Source organism: Tympanuchus pallidicinctus, unplaced genomic scaffold (assembly GCF_026119805.1).
Source record: "Tympanuchus pallidicinctus isolate F22 unplaced genomic scaffold, pur_lepc_1.0 scaffold3, whole genome shotgun sequence".
Lineage (NCBI taxonomy): Eukaryota > Metazoa > Chordata > Aves > Galliformes > Phasianidae > Tympanuchus > Tympanuchus pallidicinctus.
This window is the reverse complement of record NW_026294747.1, coordinates 87,215,771-87,242,083: the sequence shown is the minus strand read 5'-3', so window position 1 is coordinate 87,242,083 and position 26,313 is coordinate 87,215,771. Positions and strand designations below refer to the sequence as shown.

The window sequence follows — 26,313 nt, the reverse complement described above, 5'->3', positions numbered from 1 at the left end:
TAAGCTTTCCAAGAGATACATCACAGAAGCACAGGCAACAGCTGTCAGGGTTGGCCATGAATAAAATGCAATACTTCAGTGCACATCAGGGAGATGGAGAACTTTAAAGAAGTTGTGAGTGTGCAATGAGATGCATAGAAAGATATAGAAAAAAAGTAGTAATAAAGAGTAGGAAATGGGATGTGTGGTGATCCAAAGGTAGAAAAGAATGGGAAAAAAATAGGAAACAGGAACAATAACTGCACTGTAAAACATGACAAAAATTGAAAGCTTCTAGCAATGTATAATGAAAATAAAAAGAGAGAAAATTAAAAGCTTGAGTTAAAACTTTATTATTAACTTTCATTTATAGCACCTCAGAGAACTCAAGAAAAATATTTTGGTTTATCAGCACAAATAATATTGAACAATTCAATTCTAAGTTATTCCCTAAGTATGATCACAGGAAATATCCCACCAGAAATGAGTCTGAAAACTCAGTATTATCAGCCAAAAATAGGAGGAAGGGAAGAAGGACACATATTTCTTTTACATAAGGAATCATCTTAGCGGGCTTAGTGCTATGCTGATACATAGTTGCCTTGTGTTGATCCAGCAATGCAAAAGCTTTCCCAGTTTTCAAAAAGGAAAAAAAGAAGTGCTTGGAACCAGGCAGTCATAGTACAAAAAGTTAACTTAATTTGTAGTGAATAACATTTCAACTGCATTTCACATCTATCTGAAGTGCGCAACATAGAGCCAAAAAGAAACACTTATTCTATCATTTCTAAAACCAGGCTTCAACCAGATGAAACAAAATTTTCCTTCTTCTCCAATTTAGTAGTATATTATATGTTACTGCAGACTAAATGAGACTGGTGTTTGTCTTATTTTATTTTTTAAAAGATTGAGAGTAAGAAATCAACATGTTTTTCCAGAAAGCACACCAAGTAAACTTTACTTCTCTATGTACTATCAGGGCTGAAAAGAAAAACTGTAACAAATTCTAACTCAGTACTGACTGAAACACTAACTAGCTTTGCATTTTAAAGCCATACTTGAAACTCAACAGCCAATGGGAGAATGCTGTGCAGAATAATTTACTTACTTTGCATCACAGCCAATAGGTGTGAAATCCAGTTTGTGTTTTGTTCTGAAGATGAAGTTTTTGGTTCGTATCTCAAGGATAGAAGGTGGTTGTAGGGGAGTTGCTACCGCAAACAGAGCCAGCTGTGGAGACAATGCAGCACCATCCTTCCCTTTCTTGTTTTGTCCATGGAGAAACTTTAATCGTCCTTGAAAATTCATAGCCTTAGGATTATGAAAAAGTAATTGTTACAGGTTGGAGATACGTAAGATGCAGATATTTCTGTTACTAAGTAAAATGTATAGTGGTGGGGTGTTTTTAGACCCACCAAGTTCAAGATTTATAGAATGGCATACACAAAAGTTAGATAGTAAGTACTGAGTACTCTTGTTATTCTTCTTAACATACAACTTAAAGATATATGAATTATTATACTTACTAAAAAAAAGAACTAGTGGGAAGGATGCTTTGTGAAATAAATACATAGAAAAGCAAATGCCCTTTGAGATTTTAAAATTTCTAATGAACACAGTATTACATATATTTGCAATTAATATAACTTTTCATTTATTTCAGTCATTAGCACAGTATATGCAATTACGTACAACTGCAAAAATCTTTTATAAGCAGTTCTATTTGTATAAAGTCACTTAGATTATAAACTCATATTTCTTTTAAAATCCACAGTATTGAAAAATAAAGCACATACAGAAAAAAGAGCAATTGCAGTAAAGGAAAAATATAGTTCTGTTGATTACTGTAACTCTATAATTTCCTTCATTTCAAGACACTCAACTGAAATAATTCTTAAAATACTCTTTAAAATAATCTTACATGTTTGTAATTCACAAACTATGCAGTGTTCCACAAAAAATTACTCATACTTCATGTAGAAAACTAAGCCACGAGAAATTAGAGAATTTGCCCGTAATTGCAACATGTTAAATGGGAACCTAGAAATAAAGTCTTTGTCATTTAGTGTCACTAACTGAAGTACACTGGGTAAAACCCTCACACATCAGCAGTATCAGTAATGAAACTGCAGTACATATCGTAAGCACAGCGTAGATTTAAGCACGTGTGGAAGTTTTTACATAACTGCAAACTCACCAGAAACCCAGATGAGTTATCCAGGAGACATCGTAATCTGCAGATGAAATTCCTTTCCATAAAGGAAGAATTCTCTGGAGGAAGTTGGTCTGGGTTATAATAGTTTGCTGGCTGTGAAAAGCCATTATCTCCTACAGGAAAGGATTATTTATAATGATTATTTTTAGAAGAACACCTAGTGAAGGCTATCTATAACAAATCATCTTCTGCCTCATAAACAAAGCCGTAGGTCATGACCTGAGCAAGAACAATGTAAACTGGAAACATTCTCAGAATTTATATCAATTACAGCACTAGGTTAAGTATCACTTCTTCTAACTGGATTACAATTTAAAGGTTACGGTATTTTAAAACTGCAAACAATTTAAAATTGAAAACAACCAAAAAACACCTCAGCAAACAAACAAAAAAACCACATTATTTTAGATTCTGAATCAGTTGCAGAGAGCAGATCTGCTAGAGAATATAGAACCATTGCTATAATGACAGATCTTCCACAGTGAAGTAGACATTCAGTAACAGAAACTCTTAAGAACTGATCATTCAAATGCTCAGTAAATGGTATCAAGCTGTGAAGCCATTGCTCTCCAGATGCTCGGCTGAAAGCTGTTGGGAGCAATAAACGAAGAGGCAACTTTAGAGGATCACTACAATAAACCAATCTGAGCACCTTTTGTATTAGATGCCAAAAAATAAAATAAAATAAAATAAAAATTAGTAGTATTTCATAACTAAACAGTGAAAATACTTCTTCAAGACAATGCTGATCAACAAAATGTCATAGTTACTGCTCCAAAGCTCCAGAAACTGGAATGCTTCTGCTTAAAAATGGTAATAATAATAAAAAAAAATAAAACAAATGACAGTCACATGACTAACCACTAGGATTAACAACCCGATTATCTTCTGCCACTTTGGGATAAGCATGTGCTGCCAAGTGGCATTTAGGAAACAGACTTAAACATTTGGAATATAAAGTAAAAACATAAGGTAGATCAATAAACTGCTGATAGAATACATATGTTCTGTATGGGGCCACATAGAGACATCAGAGCAAGTCTACTCAAAGCAGATTTAGCAAAGCAATCTTGTTTACAATACATATTAAAATTAAAAAAGCTTAAAAAAGCTCATTCCTGAGTAATTCATAAACATATACAAATTAAGAAAAACAAACAGTGTAAAGCATTGCTTTAAGAGTGCTGTATCTCCATAATTTTTAAATTAGTCCAGATACTCTGAGAGAACTGTTTACCATGCATGTACAAATAGCACTACTGCAGAAAGATCCTGAATTAACCTTCTAGACTTTGCAATGGATTCAGAGATTGTATGCCACTTGCTCACCCACCAGACTATGTTTTCTGAAACACAATTCCGTCTTTTGGACAGCTGGAAAAACTTACAGACAGGCTACGTGTTTGGTGCAGTGACAGATCCAGACTAACTGCCCGTTCAGTTTAATCTCTTGTTAACTCAAGGGACTGAATTGGAGACATACGACATCGTTGATGTGCTCGAGCAAGAGACCTTGCAAACTACAGGCTGTATAAATCTAACAGGAACGCTGAGTCACCCTGCTCACCAGACAACAGCATTAGGAGACTCCATTTTTTTTCTTAAAAGAACAACTGTGCAAGCTCAATTTTTGATGAACAGACCTCCAGTCATGGAGGAAAAAAAAGTCTTATTTGGTAAAGCATATGAGAGGGGAAACCGTGGAATTACAGCCATCAGCAGAACTGTACGTTAGCCAAGGCCATTATTATGAGCTGAGCTGATCCCTACAGATAAGGACATTCAGATTCAAGATGGTTGCTACCTAACTTTGATACTAGAAAAAAAAAACTAAAAATTCCTGTCACATGGACAGCTCTCAGCAGGTAAAAGCAAACTTACTTCCTTACGTTCTACTGCTGCAGATCTTTTTATGTTTCATTTTTTTTCTTTTTGAACTGCTTCACCGCAGGTGAGAATTTTCAACACTTTTGTATCTGAGGCATTGTTTCTCCAAGAGGTGCTGAAACAAGTCAGATGCCCTCCAAAGAAACAAGCAAGGATAGTGAAGAAAGGGGCAAGAAACAGTTTGGAAATTTCAGCTCATTTTTCAAAGATATCAACTCTGACACCCCTGAAAATCTCTGCAAACACATCAATTAAGGTTTTCTCTAAATAGTTAATGCACTGCATTTATCAGCACTGATATTTCACAAGTATCAGCATGAAGTAAGTCCTTAAAACATATTTTCGTCCAAGTATTCTTAGTATTTGTGTCCCTTTGCTGTTGCCAGAATCTTACTGCCGTGAGACCAGCCACAACTGAGAAAGGTGTCAACTAGTGTGACAGAAAGACTACAGTCCGTTTGAGAAAGTTAATGCCTTAAAGCAGATATTTGGGACTGAAAAATCAGAATCTTGCAAACTTCTCTGAGCCAGGGTTGGGAAGTATGTCTAGGAGGCCCAGGAACAGCTGAGGAAACCCGTGGTCTAGCAGCATACCAGAGCACTGAGAAGCAACCAGGCTAAGCTAACTGGAGCATAATTAGTTCCCAGACTGAGACTGGAATCCGTGATTAAGCCTGAGCCCAATTATAACATATCTATAAATATCTACATAATGTTTGCTGGATGCATTTAAAAGGAAGCAGATTAAAAATAACAAAAATGGGTGGTTCCTTATGATCATAGCTTTTATCCTATGTTATGAATATAAATTCAGTTTAGAAATCCTCACCATCGAAACACTTTACACTATTTGAGGCATGAAAATAATTCAGCAGCTTTTAGTAAGCTAGTAACACAAGGTACAAAACATACTATTGTTTGTAATCCTGCTCAGCATTTGCAATACTTCCATTGCTCAGTAAAATCTGATGCTAAGTCAGGCTGGTATCACAGTATTCAAACACCACATTTTCACACTGAGGTAAACAGAAATCCACCACATAAAAACATAACTTCTGAGTGGCAGTTGTTTTCTACACTAAATTACAATATTAATTAATTGCGTAGAATGTTTTCCATTGGATTTTGTGTAGATTGATCCACTAATAATGTGCTGTTCAATAAATGAGAAACTGAAATATCTTAGCTGTGTGCCATACAAATAACATCAGCTGTTTTTTGGTTGTTTTTTTTTTTGAGATTTCTCTGTCAAATCATGGCCTTTCTCAACTATAAAACAGTAAATGGGTAATTGTTAAGGCTTTCAAATTGCTTTAAGAATGATTAATTTATTAAAACAACAACTTTTTTTCTGGATTAAAAGAGCCTATAATTAAATAGTAACATATATTCAAACAACTATTGTGCAAAACGAAGTATTACAATTGTTTCAACAGTTTTGTCATCATAGTTAGGAAGACTAACACTTATCACATGGCACGTAAATACCTGTAAAAACATCTCTGTTTTGATCTGCATGCAACATATTTTTCCTCAATAGTTTCCCAATACTGCACGTCAGGTAAGGATCAGTCATGATAATGTATGGCAATCTAAAACTAATATGCATAATTCTTGGTTGTAAAGGCTCATTTATATCATCTTTCTTTCCCAAGAGAAGCAGTGATTTACACAGTAGCACATGTAGCATAGTCTATAACACCATAACACTTTAACTAGTATTAGTCATGGAAAATATCTACCAGCCTGAAGTGCTTTAAGAAGCTGTCATACCCTATTGTCTGCTGGCCATCTTAAGCTAATACATTTGGTGTCATAATCTGTTATCAGGAATAGCAGACTTGAAAGGGAGAACGTTATTGCAGAGAAATCACGTTTCCATTCATACAGTGATTAGGTATGAGGTATAACTGAGCATGAACAAAGAGAATAAAACCCCACAACTTTCTGCATTTATTATACCACCAAAAGAAATTCCCTATTCTCGTTGGTTGCAACACAAACTTGTACGATTAACTGCTTTGCTATTTTCCACAATAAGTAAATCAAATGAGACATTCAGTCATTCTTGCTCCAAATTAAAGTATTTCACTGTAGAACAAAATTGGTATGTTTGTGGTGCTGTGCTATAAATAGCAGTGCTTATTTAAAACGCAAAAAGAGCATTTTTATATTGTTGGCTGAAACATCCATAAAATTCAAGTAAATTTAAAAGTCTCTATTCCTTCCTTTGGTCATACAAAAGGATCTTTTAGAAAATTAATCTGATAAGCAAACATGAAAGTTAGCTGTTTCTCACCTTGCACACTAGGTCCAGAATCTGCAGACTGGGCAGGATTTAGTGCCCAGTGTAGCTGACGTTGAAACTCGGGTCTGTCTTCAGTGTGAATCAATTCAAATACACTCTGGTGTATAATATCAGACTACATACAAAAAGGAAGAAGGAAGGAAATAAAGAATATAAGACTTCACTGACAATATGATGGAAGTTGTGTGTTGTCATCATTGCTACTGGCATAATGGAATAATCTTTGCTCAGGAATAAAAATGTACATTTGCATGCAAATAGGAAAACTTCATGAAATGCTTTTTGGCAGCAGAGAGAAGTAATCAGTCATGCCCACGACTGCAAATATGTAAAATAATAATAAAAATATTACCTTACAACAACAAAAAAACAAACGGTTTCTATTCCTTTTTTTTAAATCTGTTTTTATCTAAGAAGCCTCGCACTGTTGTGCTTGTGTTTTGTTTAAATCATTTCCTCCAACATACTGGTAAATAAAATACTTGCCAGCTGATTCTTTGACATGGCCCATTCTAGGTGCTCCAGGAATACAAAAGTCACTGAAGACCATAAACTCTCAAAACTAAGTCAAGCAGATTTTGAACACTAGTTCAAAGTCTTATCAGTCCTTAAGAATGCATTAAAATCTGTACTTGTTAAGTTCCTGTATCACCACCATTTGTGTGGTTAGGAGTATGATCTAAATGACAAAGTTACAACATCCAGGATCAACTGTCGAAAGCAATTAAAGGAGAAAAGACAACCATAATGGGAAAAATTCCACCTACAGTATTCAATAGAAATATAAGTCAATTGAGAGGAATTAAACTGCTTGTTTTCTACATAAATCAAAAATCCAGCCATTATATAATCATAAAATAATTTAAAATAAAACATAGATCTATGAAAATTAAGTTGAGTTGGCAGAAGTAGAAGTCAAATTTTGCCCTGATAAATTTCAAAGAAGAATCAATATTTTCCAGAAAAGATTGCCAGAAATGCAAATTTCTAAACCTTCAAGACTCCTAAATCATGTATATGACTTATTGGCACTACTATACAAACCTTATACAAAATCTTTTTTTTCCCAAGTATTTTTCTTCATTTTCCAACACTGAAACAATCTGTAACTTAAGTAATAATAATGTTTTGCTTGGAATGTTTTCTTTTATGCAAACATTCCACAAACCCTTATCAGTTAGCTAAACTTGTAGACCAAGTAGAGTTTTTCTCTATTTTTAGGCATCAATTATATTTATCATTGTCCAGTACTCAACAGATGTGAAAATAAATATAAACTGATAACTATGTGGAAATATTTGACCACAGAAGCGCAGTAAACACATATGTGTTTTGCAGAGATGTAACTCGTGGTTGAACAAGAAGGTCATTTGTAATGCAGCACATTTTTAAAAAAATCTGTCACAGCAGAAAATTATTCAGTTTATGTACCAGTGTACTTAATATTGAGCTAGATTTAATTGTTGTCATTTATGCAATACTCAGTAATTCAAGTGCAGTCTCCGATATCATCCAGAAAAGGGCTACTGCCTAACAGGAATTCTGTATGCAGGAAGAAGAAAAGGGCGGGGATTGCCAAAGCCGGCATCACTGGACCATCTTTGGATCAATCTGTTCATTGATCTACCTAACTCCCACGCAGAGATAAGAACCAGCACAGCTTAACATAAACTAATCCCAGGAGGTGCATTATGCACAGAACATGTGATCTCTGGATCTTGGCCTTTACTATTTTGGTACATGTTTTGCAAGGCCATACATGATATTCATGATAAATTATAATTAACAAATGCTTGTTTTAAATTAATAAATGAGTGGGAAGGAATGGAGAAAAAAAGTGAACTAAAAAACCTACAATTACTAAAATCGTTGAATAGATACTTAAGAAAGCCTCAGAGCATATGGACTTAATTTTTATATGAAAGGTTCCCATTAAAATAATTACCTTCCCACTGAATTATGTCTCATTCAGCATCATAAACTGGGTAACACCACAGTATAAATTTCAAACAGTTGTTCCAGTAAAGACTAATTAAGTGTGAAAATTTCCTATCTTGCCTAACTCAGCTTTGGAAATGGTATTCCTGTTGTGCTTGGCTTGAGATTCGATTTTGGCTACATGAGCTGATAGAAAAGTAACACAGTTTCAAAGTAATCAGCTCAGAATATCTGACTGTGAATTTTATCACACAATCAGACCCTAAACACTGGTGCACTCAGAAACTAACAAAAATTTCTGCAACAAAAAAAAAGAAAAAAGAAACAAACAAACAAAATCTTACTTGCTGGAAACCCAGGTAGTCTTGGATGGTAGATGAGACGTAAAAAACCAGAGCGTCTGCTGTCACAACTAATACAAAGCCATTCAATGCCTGGGAAAGAAATGCATCAATGTCAGCTTCAGAGACAACTTTTCAGATAATAATTGTGGCTTTAACTTTACCTATAGCCTAGTGTCACAATAAATTGTGAAGAATGCAAGAACACACCATTATCTTACAGCATAAACAGAAGGATTTGTCATCACCTCTCTCTAAAGCACACATGACGCAATAAAGAAAACCGCATCTAAGGAAGAAAAACGTTCTGGAAAATTCCAGGAAATGAGTCAGGGGAGAAGCAAAAACTTGTTGATGACTTGTTTACTCCTGATTGTTGGAGCTGAGGGGCAGCAGCATGAAGAGCTATAGGCTTATCTAGTAACAACCCTAGTTCACAATGCTTGCACAGTTCAAGTCTTCAGGACATTCAAAAGCCTGCAGTACAAAAGGGAGAAACATCACAAACTGATTCCCAAAATCTCTTCTATTCATAGCACAGACAGGCCTAAGTGGACAGGAAATCAAGCGATCAAGAGTCCCTGTATAGCTCAACAAACATTTTATAGCTTACTTAAAATAGAAGACCTCTGCACAAGCTGACTGTTGCAAGCAAACAATGTTTTCGAAGAGATTTCCCCCTCCATGTAGAAGCAGACTCAGTGGCTCCTTGTTCAAAGTCACGCAAAGGACATTTATCTGAACTCCAAATCAATATGGTTCATGGCAATTGTTGTGATAGCAAACAGAACATTTGTGACTTGGCAGCTCATCTGAAAGGTGCTGATTTACTTCTATGGATTTCAGTCAAGATTTAACAAAAGGCCGTCTCGAGAGACTGAATTAAGTATGTTGTGCCACTTAATTTCCTCAGCTGTATTCAAAGTTGAATTTGGCCGGCATACCAAAAAAATATTTAAAAACTCTTCATTATGCAAAATTATTGTAACTATTAGAAAATGTAAACTAAGTGAAAGATATTCTATTTGTTACTGTAACAACATAATAGTATATTTTTCTTATGAAACAAAATTATTTATTCACAAATTAACCCCTTCGGCACCATACTACAGTAATCAAGACAGCTGCTTCTCTGTATTGTGCAGTGATATGGTTTTACTATTTCTTGTTCTTCTACTCATCTAATTAAGACAAGTTAACTATCTGATTAAAACACTGGTGACTTCTGTGTAAAGTACACACGATGCAATGAATAAAATTTCTGAGAAGCGCTCCAATTTAATTTGTAGACACTTCTTAACTTATCCTCACTCGTCATCACAAGCTTTTTAAAACCTCCTTATTTCAGTTTAGAGAATTCTACCTCAGAACAGTATTAACTTATAAAAAAAAGTCTGAAACAGTGAAGCCAATCCAAGACATCTTGAGGCTCAAAGTGTCTCAGAACAGTTACAATAAAAAATCCTTGAGTTCGATAAAGTTCATACCAATCCCAAAGGAGTGGGAAAACTGCAACGGCAGGTGCTTGTGTCCTCCACTGACCTACTTTGCAGTGGATTTCACCTCAAGTGGTTGATATAAAACTTCTGTGAACTGTACAGTGTCTAACCCTGTGCCACATGTTAAAATTACCTATTCTGCTCTGCTTTATTCAAAGCTTCAATTTTCAAAAAGTTCCTTTGCCTGGAATTCAATCATTTTATAGTGGCTCTGTCAGGCAGTTCATTTTGAGGCTGTTACTGCAGAAATCAGATACCTTAGGTAAGCCAAAAATCCTGTAAAACAATAGGGCTTTTTTTTTTTTTTTTTCCTCCCCCTCAGATATCTACGACAAAGGATTGCTAGTAGTTTCTTAAAATATGCAGGTATCCACCGTATGTCAATAAACCCAGTACTGATTTTTAGGGAGCTTTTAGCAAAATCTATTCCTAAATTAACTACCTCTAGAGTTATAATGAATTTTTTCATTGATTTTATTATTTCAGAGCATTGGAGACTATATTTTTGCTTATACAAAAATATTCTCATTACTACTATACTCCTTGATACTCCTAAGTATCAAGGCAACTGCAAAATTGTTCATTAAAGTGCTTTAAAAATTCCACTCGCATATATCATGACACTACAAGACTATGCACCTAAATTAACACTTTGAAATAATTTAAAGTAATTTTAAGGGATATACGACTTAATTTTAAGGAGGGAATACTGATGTACTTGATCTCTACTTCTACCATATGTTGAAATAGTAAGAAAATGAGTTTTATATGGGAAAGTAAAGATATCTCAATTTTCTGTTTGTTATAAACGAGATAGAAAGGCAATGAGCAATGAACAACGCAGTATATATTCATACCATCTATGCAAAGAACAGAGAATAAAAAGGAAACATTCATCATCAACAGTATATGGAAATAAAAGTGATGAAAAAGCTCCTGAGCTTAGGCAGAAGACAAGGTGTTTACTACTATTTACGTCTTATCAATATTCCATATCTTCTAGGTAATTCCTAGAATTCTTTGTCACTTAGCTTCTTACATTCTCTAAGAAAAGTCTACCTGTTTCTTCATTCTCCTGAATGACTTTTTGAAGTGTAAAATATTTAACAAATCAAGAAATTCAGTTAAGAAGTTCAGTTAATTTATTCACTCTCCAAGGGGTTAGAATTTATAGTAATAAATATAAATATCTATTTCGTTTTCACTTTGGAAAGCCTTTTGTTACAGCACTTCCATCACAGAATATCTTAGCAGTCATAAAAAGTAACACCACAACCTTAAACAATAAGATGACTCCAATGTAACTGTATCTTTTTAGATAATTTACGTAAAAAGATGCTTACCTTTAACACCTCCCTTTTTCATATTTTAATAAAGTTAGAAAAGTAGTCATGTCCTACCTTCTTCAGTTAGTTGGGAAACCATTTTCCATAAGCATTAAATTTACAGTAAATGTTTTGCAAGATTCTTGGGAGCTGTTTTCATTCCACTTTCTGAACAGTCAAATGTATCTTTTTCTAAGCAAATCACTGCTTCTGATCAACCTACTAATTTGACAATTCTGATATGTCAGTGGGGAAGATGCTCACACAAGATAGATTAGGAACATGTTTCAAATGGAGTTGAAGGTCACAATAAGATATATTCCATGAAACTAGAACACTGGAATGCTTATCTTAGGCATTTCTTGAGTTTCATTTGGACCTAGTATTTTATCATTGTATTCCATACACTTTGTCATGCTAGGATATTAAAATAAACTAAATAATTTAAAAAAGACACATATCAGTTTTCATTAATGCTTTCCAGTTGTTCATATGGTTAAAAGTTACTGGAAGTATTTTAAAATAGATCCTAAACCTACACTATGAACTCCAGGTTCTCTCAAACAAGAAACCACTGAGAAATCAAGATACTTCCGCAAGTCTAAGCTCTTTTACAGAGAACATTTTTTTTCAAGATAGTGATCAAATTTGCAGTAAATAATTGACGTCTCTAATAATATTCATTAAGGTCAATAGAGATATTGAGATAAAAAAAAAAGAAAAAAGGTGCAAAGAATGGAAAAATACAATGTTAAGAATTGACATATTCCAAGAGCTAAGAGATCCCTGCAGATTAAAATCTGCCCCTCAAATTTACTAGTACCTCCAGCTAAAAGTGCAAGAGTGGCTTAGAATCATAGAATTTCTCAAGTTGGGAAAGATCATCAAGGTCATGAAGTCCAACTGCAACCTGACCATATTACCCTAACAACCCAACAACCATAAATTAAACTGAAGAAAATGAGGCAATAATCTGATAACAGGAAAACATCCTTTTTCTATTTCACTAGTGAAAAAATACTATGATAGTCTAACATTATTTTAATTTAAATGGATGCCTAATAGATGCTGTCAACAGTCTACAGGCAGATCCACTGCAAAACATACCTGCAGTAAGAGCTCTCCTTCCAGGATCTGCATCCCTTCTCCAAGTCTTGCTGTTCTGTTTTCCTGAACGCCATTTCTTTCTAGTCTTGTAGAGTTTGAAGATTTTAATGCAACTATGAAAAAAAAAAAAAGAAAAAAGTAAAAAGTCTGAGTGATCTTTGGAAGGCTCACCAGAAATTCATGCAACTTTGTGTAAGAAGAAAACATATTTTAAAAATGATTATGAAATTAATCTAATAGAAGACCTCTATCTCAATATCAAGATTTTTTCATTACTTCTAAAGATAGCCCACCTAGATTCTATGACATTTTCACAACAGAATCAGCATTAGGGAACTCAATATCTATTTTTTTCCCCCCTTTCTCCTCCATACTACAAGGCATACTCGCAGTTTGTCACTCTTCTTTATACAGGACATTTTTGTTTCCATACAGCCACTTCAAACAGCATAACAATAATCCTGCTTTAAAATTAGATTACAAATAATTAATAATTTCACTAATCTGATTTCAGAAATCTAACTATGGCACCTCACATAACAGCCTGCTCTAAATTTGAAGCTCCATTCAGAGACAGGAAGGAGACACACAGGAACCCTATATGCATGTTACACATTAAAGAAAACATTAAGTAAAGCCACCATCATGTTTTACCATTACAAAGCTAAAAATAAGGGCTTTTCCCCTTCTTTCCTATCAGATTGAAATATTAACAGTTTAAATAATTAAGCAAACTTTTCAGTTTCATCTAAACTACTTCAACCACAAATAACTTTAATTCACATAACAAACAAACGAACAAACAAAAAACTTAATGGGTAAAGGACGAACAATCAGTCCAAACAGCAACAAAGGAGAACTAGAACTCAAAGCTTGTCCATGACTCAGAAGTTATGTACTTACATAGCTCTAAAAAGAAAAAAAAACACAACAAAACACACATACACAAAAAAAACACTATCAAATAAATTAAAAATAATAATAATAAATTTAAAAAACACCAAGTTCCCAAAATTGAAATTATTCTGATTGGATTTGTAATATGCAGACAGCTTAAAATTATGAGTAATTACACCTTAAGCCCTTACTTTAAAACTAAAGAAAAAAACAGAAAAAAACAGAAAAATCTGTAAGCTGCAAAACATGGACAATTAATAAAAGCAACTGTACTGTTGTGTTTCCCTCAAAGATGAGGTAGACACCCTAAATTCCAAATGATTTTTCAACCTATTTAAAAAAAGGCTTCAATTTTGGCTTCTCAGAATGCAGAACTCCTAATCACTTTTCAAATATGTTAAATGATAATTTACACTAAGCATGTTAACTGAAAGATAAATTATGCCTCTCAGGTTTGTTTTCTTTAAGCTATCACTACAACTCATAACATTCAAGGCAGACAGTTTTCATTAAAATATCCCTCAAAGGCACTGCAGAAGAAAAATGTGTTTAAAAAAAAAATAATAAAAACAACAACTGATTAATGAGCCAGGAATTTATGTCTGAAATTAAATCCTTAATGTTCTTCTTCCGACTAGATAGACAAAAAGTCATATAAAAGGCTACAGAGAGTTGAAATTGCAAATTAATTTTTCACAACTGAAAGATTGCGTAATATTTTTTCCTCTGCTTTATTTTAAAAATACATACAGAACATTTACTAAAACCCCCTGAAGTCCTCTGGCAAAAGAAAATCTATTATATTATTAATTTACATTACATGCTTATTGAGAAGCTTTGGAAGTTCCATGTAGAGATGCATAACCGCGCCTGCCATTCTGAAAAAGACTGCACAGTTACACCAACTTTAAAAAGTGAAAATAATAAATGAGGGGGACGAATTACAGAAGGTTATCAACTGAATGACATTCTGCTCTGAATCAGAATCAATTCACAGAGCCATAGGGCCTATATACTGTATAGTCTATACATGCTTGTGGCTAGATTTATCACTGTTGGCAAGGCATGCACAGTTACATGTCAGCTTCACATGCTCTGATGAACCAGAACCCAAGCCTTTTGCAGAAATCAGAACATGGATAAAAAGCTGCACAAAATATGAGATTAAAAAAAAAAAGGATGGAAAGCACAACTATACAGATCATTAGAAGAGTACATCTTGATAAACATACTCCATTACATTTCTTTGACAGAGAAATCACAGGCACATCTGTCGGTGCTAAAAGTCATCTTATCACAGCATGGGCTCCCCGAACACCCACAGATAGGGTGAAGAGATTGCATCACAGGGAACTTCACAGTTTGAGACTTTGAAGATGCATCACTAAGTGATGCTCTAAAACACCCACACTTTCAAAGACTTCATGAGGAAATGTCATTTATGGGATGTTTTTAATCATCCAATCAATAGTTATTAAATTGAAGTGTATATGTTGCAGACGTTCTTCCCTGGTTTCTAGAGACTTGATTCCTATACTCTAAAAGTGAAATGCCATTTACTGGGCAGAACAAAAAAAAAAATGAAGAGCTTAGCAGGAATGAGAAAAAGCCAGTTTCACATAGCAAAAAAATGAAGTTAGCTAGATGAAACAAAAATCAGAATTACAGGTAGGATTTACCATTCATTTTCACTATTTCTCAAAAAAAAAAAAAAAAAATCCCTTAAATTTTGGTGGTAAGAGATTTCCACAGAAATGCAGTATGCAGGCAGAGAGAGGGAAAAAATAATCTCTGAAATAACTGCTTCAGGTCTGAAGCTGAATTCAAGCAACTCTGTTCTAATTACTGCCAAAAGACATCTTTCATTTTAAAAATGCATGATTATTTGAGAGAAGCAAGTATTAAGCAGTCTTCCTTCTTTCCAGAGAATAACATCCAGTATGAAAAACTGCTTTGGGATATATACTGCACTGCATGAGTTCTAAGCAGTATTCTGAATCAACCATTAACACAAGACAGAAAGATAAATTTCAGGAACTAACTGTTGAGATACTCAGAAATGAATCTGTTATGATGCAGACAACCAGCTCGCTTTGATCCTTCTGAAATTTTAGGAATAACAATGCATCTAGGTTCTAAATGACCTTTTAAATTGCACTTCCCTCAGTACAAATCTTTCAAAGCTTTCACTTCTCATGGGAGAAAATTCTCAGATTCTTCATCTCTTCAGATCAGGTCCTCAAACTAAGAAGCACTGAACATCAACGGTGGCTACTCAGTGAATTAATCTGAAACCATACCTACACTGTGAGCAGCAATCAAGAAAGAAGCAGAAAATTTTATGTAACACAATCTTAACTCCTAGCAGAAGCATATTAAAGAACACTAGAACAGTGATTTAACTAAATAAATGGTCTGTCATCACTACATTTCAACATGATGCTGATGATCCTTCAACAGAAGCCCCAGAAGGGGATGAAAAAGGCCTTTTACTACCTTCAAATGTTCCATTCTCTAGGATTTCTATTTGGCATCTGGAACCTACTGATATTCTCTTCCTTCCAGGCAGTCAATTCTGTTCTCAGAGAAAACTTTTGTTATTTCCTCACTTGAGAGCTAGATGCTTTGAAGTCCAATCTTCCATATTCTACTGAGTTCAGATTACAAAAAATGAAAGACCATGCAGAAGTCAATGTTGGCACCCTTGAGCACCTTCAGCAGGAATCCTGGAAACAGAGATTTCTCACTCTGTTTACAAGCAGTTACTACAGCAGAGGACTGAAGCTCTATCACAGGGCAAGCATGACACTACCTGTACCAACACTATTGTCTTACAAAATATTTTGTTATCTGGCGAGAGTACAAGAGATGAGCACTGCCAGCAGCGTGTCTCATTGTGTTGGCAATACTAAGTTCAGCCAAACTGTGTTCTTTCATCGTTTTCCTCAAAGCTTGAAAATATTTAACTTTAAAAAAAAAAAAAAAAAAAAAAAGTATTCTTTCAAAGCATCAGAAAGCATAATAAACCATAATAGATTTTAAAAATTATTACTACTTCTGTGTTGAGCGAATAGTTTTCCTGGCATAAATGAATAAAGTGTACCTCACTTAATGGTGCTCGGCAGTGGAGTCTGCAGAGATCATTCTCAACTGAAACCTGAGCATTTCCACACCAAATATCTCTTATTATTCTTCAACCAGTGAAGAAAAATGTATACTTTAACAGACTTTCCATTGCAAAATTCACCTGAATACACACTGATTCAACCAATGTTGGCTGAGAAGCTTCAGGAAATCTTAGAAAGCTACTCTGTATTTAGGATCTTTTATCTTTGCTATCCTTTCTCTCTCAAAGAAAAGGCTTGGCAAAATCTTTTTGAGGAGTCAGACTAGTTTAACGCAGTGCTGTGCAAAGAAAGGAATGTGGAGACAACATCTTAACTGGGTCTTTTAAAATCACATTGAGACGCACTCAAATCTGCATGGAGATCATTTTACTGTTTAGGTGAATGATCTGCTCAAGTCTATAACTGTATTGAAGTAACGCTTGCCTAATATCACAAGCATATCATTAGCACATCAGTCATGCAGTTCTGGAATTTAATCTTAAAGAGCTTCCCAGAACTGCTTTGTATCAAATTTTGGCATAGTTCCCACAATTAGGCCAAACAGGTCAAAGTTTGTGGTCAGAGCCCATTTAGACTGTTTCACAACCTTTCCAGTAGAATTATAAATTCAGCTAGCCTGCTCCAGATTACTTTAACAAACAACAGCTCTCATGAGGGGGGTGGTCTTATTCACTTCAGTAACAAATACTAACCTCCCGCACAAAGTTCACCAGCCAAAACAAGGCATTTCTAAAGGCCAGGAGAGCATTACTGAGAAAACTGAGTTTAATATTAAACTTCTGCCTAAATCATTAACATATGCTAAACTGCTTACTAAAGATCGATTTTAAGAGACAAAATACTCTCTAACCATCTACCTATGTGCAACCTTTGCAACCTCATCTCCATTACTTAAAATTATATGAAATATTTTGCATCCATTGTGTCTAAGACCAAAAAAGGAAAATGTTCCAAGCTATCAAGTAATAAAAAGAAAAAACTATGCAATTAAAGATTTTCTTTTTTAGAAAGGTGCACTGTTTATATATTTTGTACAGAACTACATTTGTACTAGAGAAGATAAACTGTAGAGTTTATTAATAAAACCAACATGCTAAGGACTGCTCTGTACTTATAAAGTCAAGATAAACACAATTCAGAATTATCATACATTTGTGTCTGAAGTTTTAGTTACATTAAAAAAGAAAGAAGATCATCTTTGTAGGCTGAAGATACAAGTAAAATGTGTTATTTCAGAAGAAAAAGTTTTCAGTATTTTGCACACTTAGATGTCCCGTACTTAAAATTTGCATTTCCTATTCCATCATTTACAAATTCTAAAGATAATTTTTGAGCTTGCTTTATATTGTTTATTTATATTCTGCTAACAGCTAATGAACTATTTACTCCACAGAACAGGGGAGGATAAAATACAAAGTAATGTATGGTAGACAATTTATCCTGTTTTGTTCACAGAAATTCCAGTAACTAAAAGTCACTTAAATTTATAATTATACTATAAATACAATAACATTTTGTCATTTATTTGTTTGGATGGGATGGCTCTTCCTTTCTGCCACGTGAGTTCTTACACAATCAGGATTTTGAAGCAGCATCATTTAGAATATTCAAAGATGTTGAATCTTGCAGAAATCCTGCCTGATTTCTGATATCTTGACCTCCATTTATTCTTTCATCTACTAGCAATTAAATCTGAAAATTTTGATACACATCAGCATTTTCATTTCTTAGCAAGTCTAAAGACAAAATTCATGTCTTCCTGGTAAATTGCATTATACAGTATGGCTTATTAATTATAGAAAACCTGATGAATAATGTGTATTTTCCATTAGTATCAAAACAATAAAACAAAAACACTACTAAAAAAAATAATAGTTTCGACACAAACAAGACCAGTATATGCAAAGAACAAATTACAAAAGTAGCCATGAAAGCTAAATGACTACATTTTATAAACATAAGCAAAATGAGGTTGACATTGCACATCTGGGAGTGACTGGTGTCAGAGCATCTTTTTCCTCTTATGCATGTGAATCTTGGAGATCTTTTCCAACCTTGGTGATTCCGCAATTCTATTATTAAGACAATAATGGGCTCAATTTTCAAAGGACATATCTTAAAACAGGAAAACTAATAAAACATATTCAGGAGCTGTATATGTTTTGATATTTCCACAACAAAGTTCAAATTCAAGTTTAAAAAAAAATTAAAATGGTGACAAAATCCTCAAACTCAGAGGACATTGCAATTCGATTCCCAAACTTATCTTAAGCTAATTTGAAAGACATATAAAGATGTCCATAAATTTAGAATAATCAACTGAAAGAACCTATGAGCCATGGGAGACATATCTTCATCTGGCCTCCAGGAAATCACTCCTGGCTCAAGACAGAGGCAATAAATACCATGAGGCAACTGTCACAAGAGGATAAACCATGTCATTGTGAACACATTCAAATAAGCATTATTAGGTTATGGCTGGTGAAGGGGACTGAGGGGAAAAAGCACATGTACTAAAGTTTTAGCAAGAGAGATGAAGGGGGGGAGGAGGGGAAAGGAAAAAAAAAAAAAGAAGAAACAAACAGAAAAGGGTAAAAAGTAAGAGGACAAAGAGTCTAGAGTCTGGGAATTTCCCAGTGTTTACACCAACTGAGGTACAGATACAGACTGCCTACTGATGTGTACAAATTCCTAGAAATCACACATTGCTAGACTGCAATTCAGATTTTGTGCCAGCATTACAAAAAGGATTTACTTGGTACCACAAATCAACTGTTTAAATGATGACAGTCCCACACATGCGCACTTCTGAATTTTCAGTCATCCAGAACTTTCCAGTTTAGCCACAGCTCAACCCAAGTAAAATGCATACTCATCAGTTGTACAGTCAGATACAGCAGACAGAGCACAAGTCTAGCCATCTGTGAGGACATCTGTGAGCGACAATTAATTTTCTTTAAGGGAGGAAGAAATGTAGTGTTTACTCCAAACCCCTTATGCTAGGAAGGTTAATATATATCTCTCCCTGAAAGTAGCACTAAAAGGGCCTGAACACAAGAGGAACATTTAGGGGTTGCAATCAAAGCAACTACTAAAATAAAGCTGTATTTGTTTGCTACACTAAACAGAATCATTTATGCTTTCAGTACTATCAGAATAAAGATTCCAATACTAAGGTTATACTAAGAATTGCCCTTGAATGTTCTGTAAAACATCAATGAAACCAAACATAGGAAACAACAACAACAACAACAACAACAAAAAAAAACCAGTAAATATTTTGCCAGTGTTGAACTGAAATTACTAAAGGTACAGCTACAGAAATTCCCAAGGGGTCCCTGTACTTACCCTTCAGACAAGTCTTCATACATATTTTACACCCAACAACAGAAAAGCAAAAAAGCAACACACATTACTTGAATCGCTGCAGGAGTCCAAAATACTCTCTTCACTGTAATCAATATCTAATCAATACACGTGAGGAATAAAGAGAGCAGATTTCTTCAACATAAAGTGCAATGGTTTTCAAGTATGTGATATTTCAGATTAAACTAACAAAACTAATGCTATTTTAAAATGGTTTTCCTCATTAGAGGAAAAAAAAAAAAAAGAGTCCAGCGAGCAAAATACTATTTTCCAATTATCTATGATCAAACACTGGGCTTAAATAATTCATCACAAAAGCTATTTTAACATAAGGAAGTCTGCTGCTTGCTCTTTCAAAACTGACGTCTCTATGTGTTCAGACCACTGCTACTTGATTTCCAGATCCAAGGATACATTTCTCAATGTTTAGAGTTATAAATCATGAGAGACAAAAAGTTGGCAAGACTGTCAGCTTTTTTTCTTGTCTAAACTTATATCAAATTTCACCAGCCAAACTCAAAGGGAGTTGTGAATTTCTCAGAAATTACAGTTTGGGATCACAAGATTATTCATGAGACAGTGAGCATACCGTTTTATAAATAAAAATATATTGATGCTTGATAAAATTTACCAATAACAAACAGAAGCAGAAAAACCTTTCACAAGGTTTCAAAACCCTTCTGTATACCCTCTACTTGTAAATCTTCTTATCCAGGAATACTGTTACATTAATATTTTAATTTCTGTTTTTAGTCTAGTTTTCATATGCTGTATTTGAATACATATTAACGTGCATACTGTATCTCTAAAGCAAGATTTTCCCCCAATTGTTGTATCATTTAAATAATTTAATTGAATGGCATATCTGCAAGAGTTCATACAAATGCAGAATAACATTTTTTAAAGATCTTAAAGTTGCATTAGGCAAACCAACTTTGTAACTTATTTGCTGTTTTACTATAAGCAGTTACATGTTTACTGAGCTACTATAAAACTCATTTAAAATAATAGATATATTTGAATAGTTATTTGAATAGCCATTTAAAATAATAGATATATTTTATATAATTGAATAGACATTGTTCTGTCAAATGCATAACTACACAGGTAAATACCAAACAGCAGAAGAATAAAGCTCCTCCTTTCCAACCTGAAATATGGGAAAGCCTCTATTTAAAAGCTACTACTCTCCCTCATGTTCTTTTGTAACCTGCAAGCAGCCTATTAGGAGTGAACCTTAAGCTCCTTCCCCGATAGAAAGCTGAACAAGTACTGGCAGGTAGCTGGGCAGGAGCACACCTTACCTTCCCAGTGTATTTGAAAAGATTTCCACATACAGCAGGTTCCTAAACCAAAATGCTGATAAGATGTTGGATTTCCATTATTGTGCTGGAGAAACATATAGTTTCTAATATTACATATAGACTAAATAGTTAAATATCCTTACATGGTGATGTTTTATCTGAAACAGACAGGTGTGGCATCCAAAGCTCACCTTTTCCAATATTAAGACAGCATTTTAAGGCAGTTTACGTAAGTTTCAAAAGTGAGAAAGTTAACGAAGAGTAGAAAATCTTCTGGTTTGTACAGGTTTTCAGTGTATTTATCTCAAGTACATTTTTCACATGATTACAGATACCGTTGCACTGCTGCTAATGTCAATAAGTTAATATATATATATATATAAGTTAAACCATATCATATACTCTGGACAAGCATGTGTGCGCTCACGCATAAATGAGAAAAAGACATATTAATGAAAAAGAGGAACTTATCAAAAACGTGATAAGAAGTTAAGAGGCTGGATGGGTTTGTGGCTCTCACAGAGCCTTCCTGTGCGATATGATGGAAGTTATAAGGCACCACATGCTTCATTCCCTATAAAATAAGAGCACAACCCCCTAGAAAACAAGAATCAGAGCACTGACTACAGCAGTGCTCCAAGGATAAATGCAGGAAAGATTCAGAAGGTCAGGCAGATTCTAAAATTGGGAACCTTGGAGTGAGATTATAGAGCCTCGTATGAAAGCTATATGAGATAACACCATGTGGTTGAATAGTATTTATGTATTCATAGGACAGAAAGCTGTGGGGTTTTTTTGACCAAGTTTTAGAAAGCGGAATTATCATCAGCAAGTGCTATATAGTCTGTTGTTATTAAAGGTTAGGCTGACACACCAGCAGAAAACCATGTCCTATTAATCATGGTCCAAAGGAAGAGGGAAGGATAAGCAGGTGAGGAGCCCTGAGCAAAGGAGACCTGCAATAGAGCAGCTGAATTCCATGAGGAGAAACTGAGACAAACAGCCCCTTTGCCTCACATCACCTGCTCTTCCCAACAGGAATGTGAAGCCTGTCAAGGCCGTCTTAGAGCAGATCTGGAAAGACCTCCCTTCCCAGACGGAAGTGGATTGATAAAAATAAAAACACAGACAAATCACAGTTCAAAGTTTTGTAAAGTTTCTTCACATATGCTAACATTAGAAGGATAACATTAATTAATTAATTAAATATATATAATAAAAATTATACTTTGAGTTTTAACACACACTTTGCTGTCAAACAACTTATACACTGGCCTTTCAAAAAAGCAACATTTTGAACAGGAATTGTGTGCAGAATTGAGCAGGAAGCACGTGAAGACAGCTATAGCAAAGATAACACAAAAGTCCAGTTTGTTTTACTGGACCTTTCACCAGTTCCAATACACAGAACTCTTTTTTGCCTTAAAAATACTTCAAAACCATTTATACTTTTAAGATTTAAAACTTAACTTAGAGTTTTACTTTGGATTTAAATAATCAGTCCATTTAAGATGCTCTCCCCACCAATTCCACGCCGTTTCATAGCATATGTTATCATCTTTGTCAAAACATAAAATTATAATCAATAAAAAGGCCTGATGAATCTAGGTAAAGATTATTGTTAATACACCACCTGTGAAGTCAAGACAGATACTTGAACAGTATTCATTAAGCATCATGTTTAATTGCCCCAATGATTCACATAAACAAAGAAAGCTCCTGCCTCGAGTAGATTGCCCTGAAGGCCAACCCCACAAGAACAAAGGATGAGATCCTATCTCAGATTCTAGCTCAAGATTTCAGTTTCTTGTCTAAGTTTCATTCTTTGTAAGAACTGTACAACCTGCATGGACTTGTATGGGGATTTATTTATTTAAAACTATTTAGAAATATAACTCACTGTGAGAATTTGTCAGCACAGTGGATCTTTCTAGAACTGCACCTTGCTATGGAGCTGAGAAGGTACCCACATACTGTTGCATTACATTGAACTCTCAGCTCCAAATACACAACGTCTCAACTTAGAAGGGATTTCCATCCTTTTCTATAGAACATTAATCCACAGATTTACAGAAGATACGAGCATTTGTTAGGTGAACAAATATACAATTTCACTGTCTGTTCATTTCACACATTCCATTCTTGTTTGGGAACTCCACATATTTGTATTTCTAAGAAAACTAATAGACAAATAGATATTTGAAAAACTGTAAGTAATTACCATTTCCTTTATGGGGGAAAAAAAAATAAATGTCCTGGACACATATTCAGCCTTCATTGCGGCTTAAGTAACATTAGAAAGTTAAGCTGAAATGCAGAATGCCTTAATGGAGACAGCAACAATTTCAGCCACTGCTGAAGAAATTTAAAACTGCAAGGGAACTTCCACTAACCATAAAATTTCAACTGACATCAAGCAGGACCTTAAGAACAGCTGGCGCCTCTTCTTTTTTTCTGAAATTACGGTAACACTCATTTTGCTTTTAGGAATTTCCAAAACACCAGCACAAATTTTATCCCATCCAACATATTCCTACATCTTACTATGACAATCGTTTCCATTAACTTTTTTTTTCTCACTTCTAAGCATTATCCTACCTGGTACTTTCACAGACAGCTATCATAGCTTTTACCCTTCATTTTACCAAGCTAAACATGACACAGGGGCTGCTCTGACAGTAATGCTTCCTATTTTATTATGTTGGTCCACAACATCTGAGGCAGGTGCTGGTCATATAGCAGTAGATGTTGAACCTTCCCACCTATATTCAGTGATATTTTTACCACGCAACAGATGGCAGCAGTGGGGCAGCCTGACAGAATGTCCTGACATGGCAGTTTGTATGAAGCAAAGGGGTGAAAAGGGGAGAAATTTAATTTCTCCAGGAGGAAAAAATTGCACCCATTGACATTCATTGACACTTTTTATGGAGATCAAATAGTGGATGCCAGCAAAGTGATCCTTCTGAGTTTTCTGAAACCCAGACAAACCATCAAGTCTGATCACTACATTACAGTGCTGACTGAACTGAAGGTTCAAACTTCCAGAGTCAGGCCAGAGAAGAAGACCACCTTTCTCCAGCAACATGATTAAACCACTCCTCGTTCCAGATTGAAGACCACAGATTACACTGCCAATTTTGGCTGAACTATTCTCCCATATCCATTGTATAGTCTGCCTTTGGTAACTTCTGACCTCCATCCTTTAGGAAAATGAAAAATGGACTGTGTGGGCAACATTTTCCTATCAACAATGTCATAATAGCAGCTGTGAAACTGGGTCACCTCCACTGGTGCAGTTTTGGTGGGTTTGGGTTTGTTTTCCTTTTATTTTTACTTTTTAATAAGAGCAACATGCAGGCTGTTGTTAATTGCTGGTGAAAATGCATAGCTAATGGTGGCGACCACACTGAAAAAATGTTCTGTACCTGAGAATTTGTTCCATCAAATAATTATGCTCTTTGTATCTGTTTTATTTTTCATGACATAAATAGGTGTCATCAATTTCAGAGCAACATGCATATATATATATATATGTATGTATACACATACACACACATCTGTGGAGAAAATTATCTATCCCATTCTTTGGTATCTGTATATAATACACCGAATTTTCATACCTGCCACTTTACTGATGAATCCCAATCCCTTCTTTCACTTCAGTGGAAATAAGTCCAAGTTGAAGTAATACCTACTATCCTTCCTGTAGAAAATTTGGGATCTACACAAAAGAATAAAAAAAGGTTTCCTAAATTTGAAAGTTAAAATTAGAAGGCAGGTTCCCAGCTGGGGCACTAATCACAGAAGACAAGACTAGACCCAGATCCAGTTCCAGCTTCAAGAGCCATTCAGCTATATTATAGCTGTTTTGAAATATGCATAAGCTAAATCAGAAAACTCAGTTTTGAAAAGACTTTAATTTAATTAACAGAAATCAACAGTCATTTAACCAGGAGCATACTGAATTAAATATGACAGCATATTTCTTACGCAGTAAAAGCTGTTCTCTACAGATAAGGCAATAACATCTGTAAGGACAGTTACCCACATAATACAAACTGTAATGGAGAATTAGCATTCACTGTATTGGGCTGCCACAAAGAAAAGAAAAACAGAAACAACCTAAGAGCCAAAATTTCATTTTAGCTTTAAGTGCTATAATGTGCATCTAATGTGATAATACCTGCATGATATTAAATTTGTTTTTACATAGATTGTTCAGGGCCTTACTAAGATAAATGTATTTTGGTTTCTTTGGTGCAAATTTTCAATTAAAAGTTTGTGCCATGCCTTATCAAGAATACTTGGATTCTTATTAGAGTAACCTCAAATCAATTCATATTTTAATAGTGCCATCTGTTTATTTTCTTCCTTTTTTTTTCTTTTTTTTTTTTTTTGTAATCTCCTGCCAATGCAACAGAAGATGAAATGAAATAAAATCTAAACATGCGGTTTCACTTACCCTGCCACAAGTAGTAATGTTCAAGGTGGCAAAGACATATTTGTTTGATAATTACGTATTTCTTGCTAAATTGTTCCACATGCTTGGAAGATTTGGCATTTAGCCAGGATGAAAAGCAAAAACACTTCTAGTAGTTGAACAGTTCCTCCCCAAAACTCTTGTCAAGTTATCTCAGTGCAATTGCCCTTTAGAGATTTATATTAACTATTATATTAACTAACTTAAAGATTTATATTAACTATTTCTGTCCACTACATTGGACAGGAAAACATGCAATTCCAGAAATGTACACGCTTTGCTTAAACAATTCAAAATACAATGAGGAAAAAAATGTGCAAAAATACATTTAAATATTCTGTTCATAATTGTGTGTTTCTGGCTTCACTTGCTTTACAGAGGCTTTTGAATTACTAATATTTCTAAATATATTCATTTGAAAGTTGTCATTAATGGGAAAATATATTTGGTGCCAACGTTGAAAGTATTCACCATCTTTGTTAGTTCCAACAATGGGAACCAACCCACGAGTAAAAATCCACAAGTCTATAACTGAA

The 26,313-nt window shown here is 34.5% G+C and overlaps 1 protein-coding gene across 2 annotated transcripts in view; it reads right to left on the bottom strand.

The window, feature by feature from the left end:
* Nucleotides 1-26,313, bottom strand: part of AHR (aryl hydrocarbon receptor) — a 60,747-nt gene that overhangs the window by 10,302 nt on the left and 24,132 nt on the right. The window contains exons 1-6 of one of the 2 annotated variants that reach the window (XM_052693432.1): nt 15,993-16,244; nt 12,600-12,712; nt 8,672-8,761; nt 6,381-6,504; nt 2,177-2,307; nt 1,088-1,290 (exon numbers count right to left, since the gene is read on the bottom strand). In XM_052693432.1, the coding sequence (XP_052549392.1) occupies nt 1,088-1,290; nt 2,177-2,307; nt 6,381-6,504; nt 8,672-8,761; nt 12,600-12,632 (581 nt within the window). In that variant the 5' untranslated portion in view covers nt 12,633-12,712; nt 15,993-16,244. Of the gene's footprint in view, nt 1-1,087; nt 1,291-2,176; nt 2,308-6,380; nt 6,505-8,671; nt 8,762-12,599; nt 12,713-15,992; nt 16,245-26,313 lie in introns of those variants that run through there. The other variant, XM_052693431.1, reaches the window with a different exon arrangement.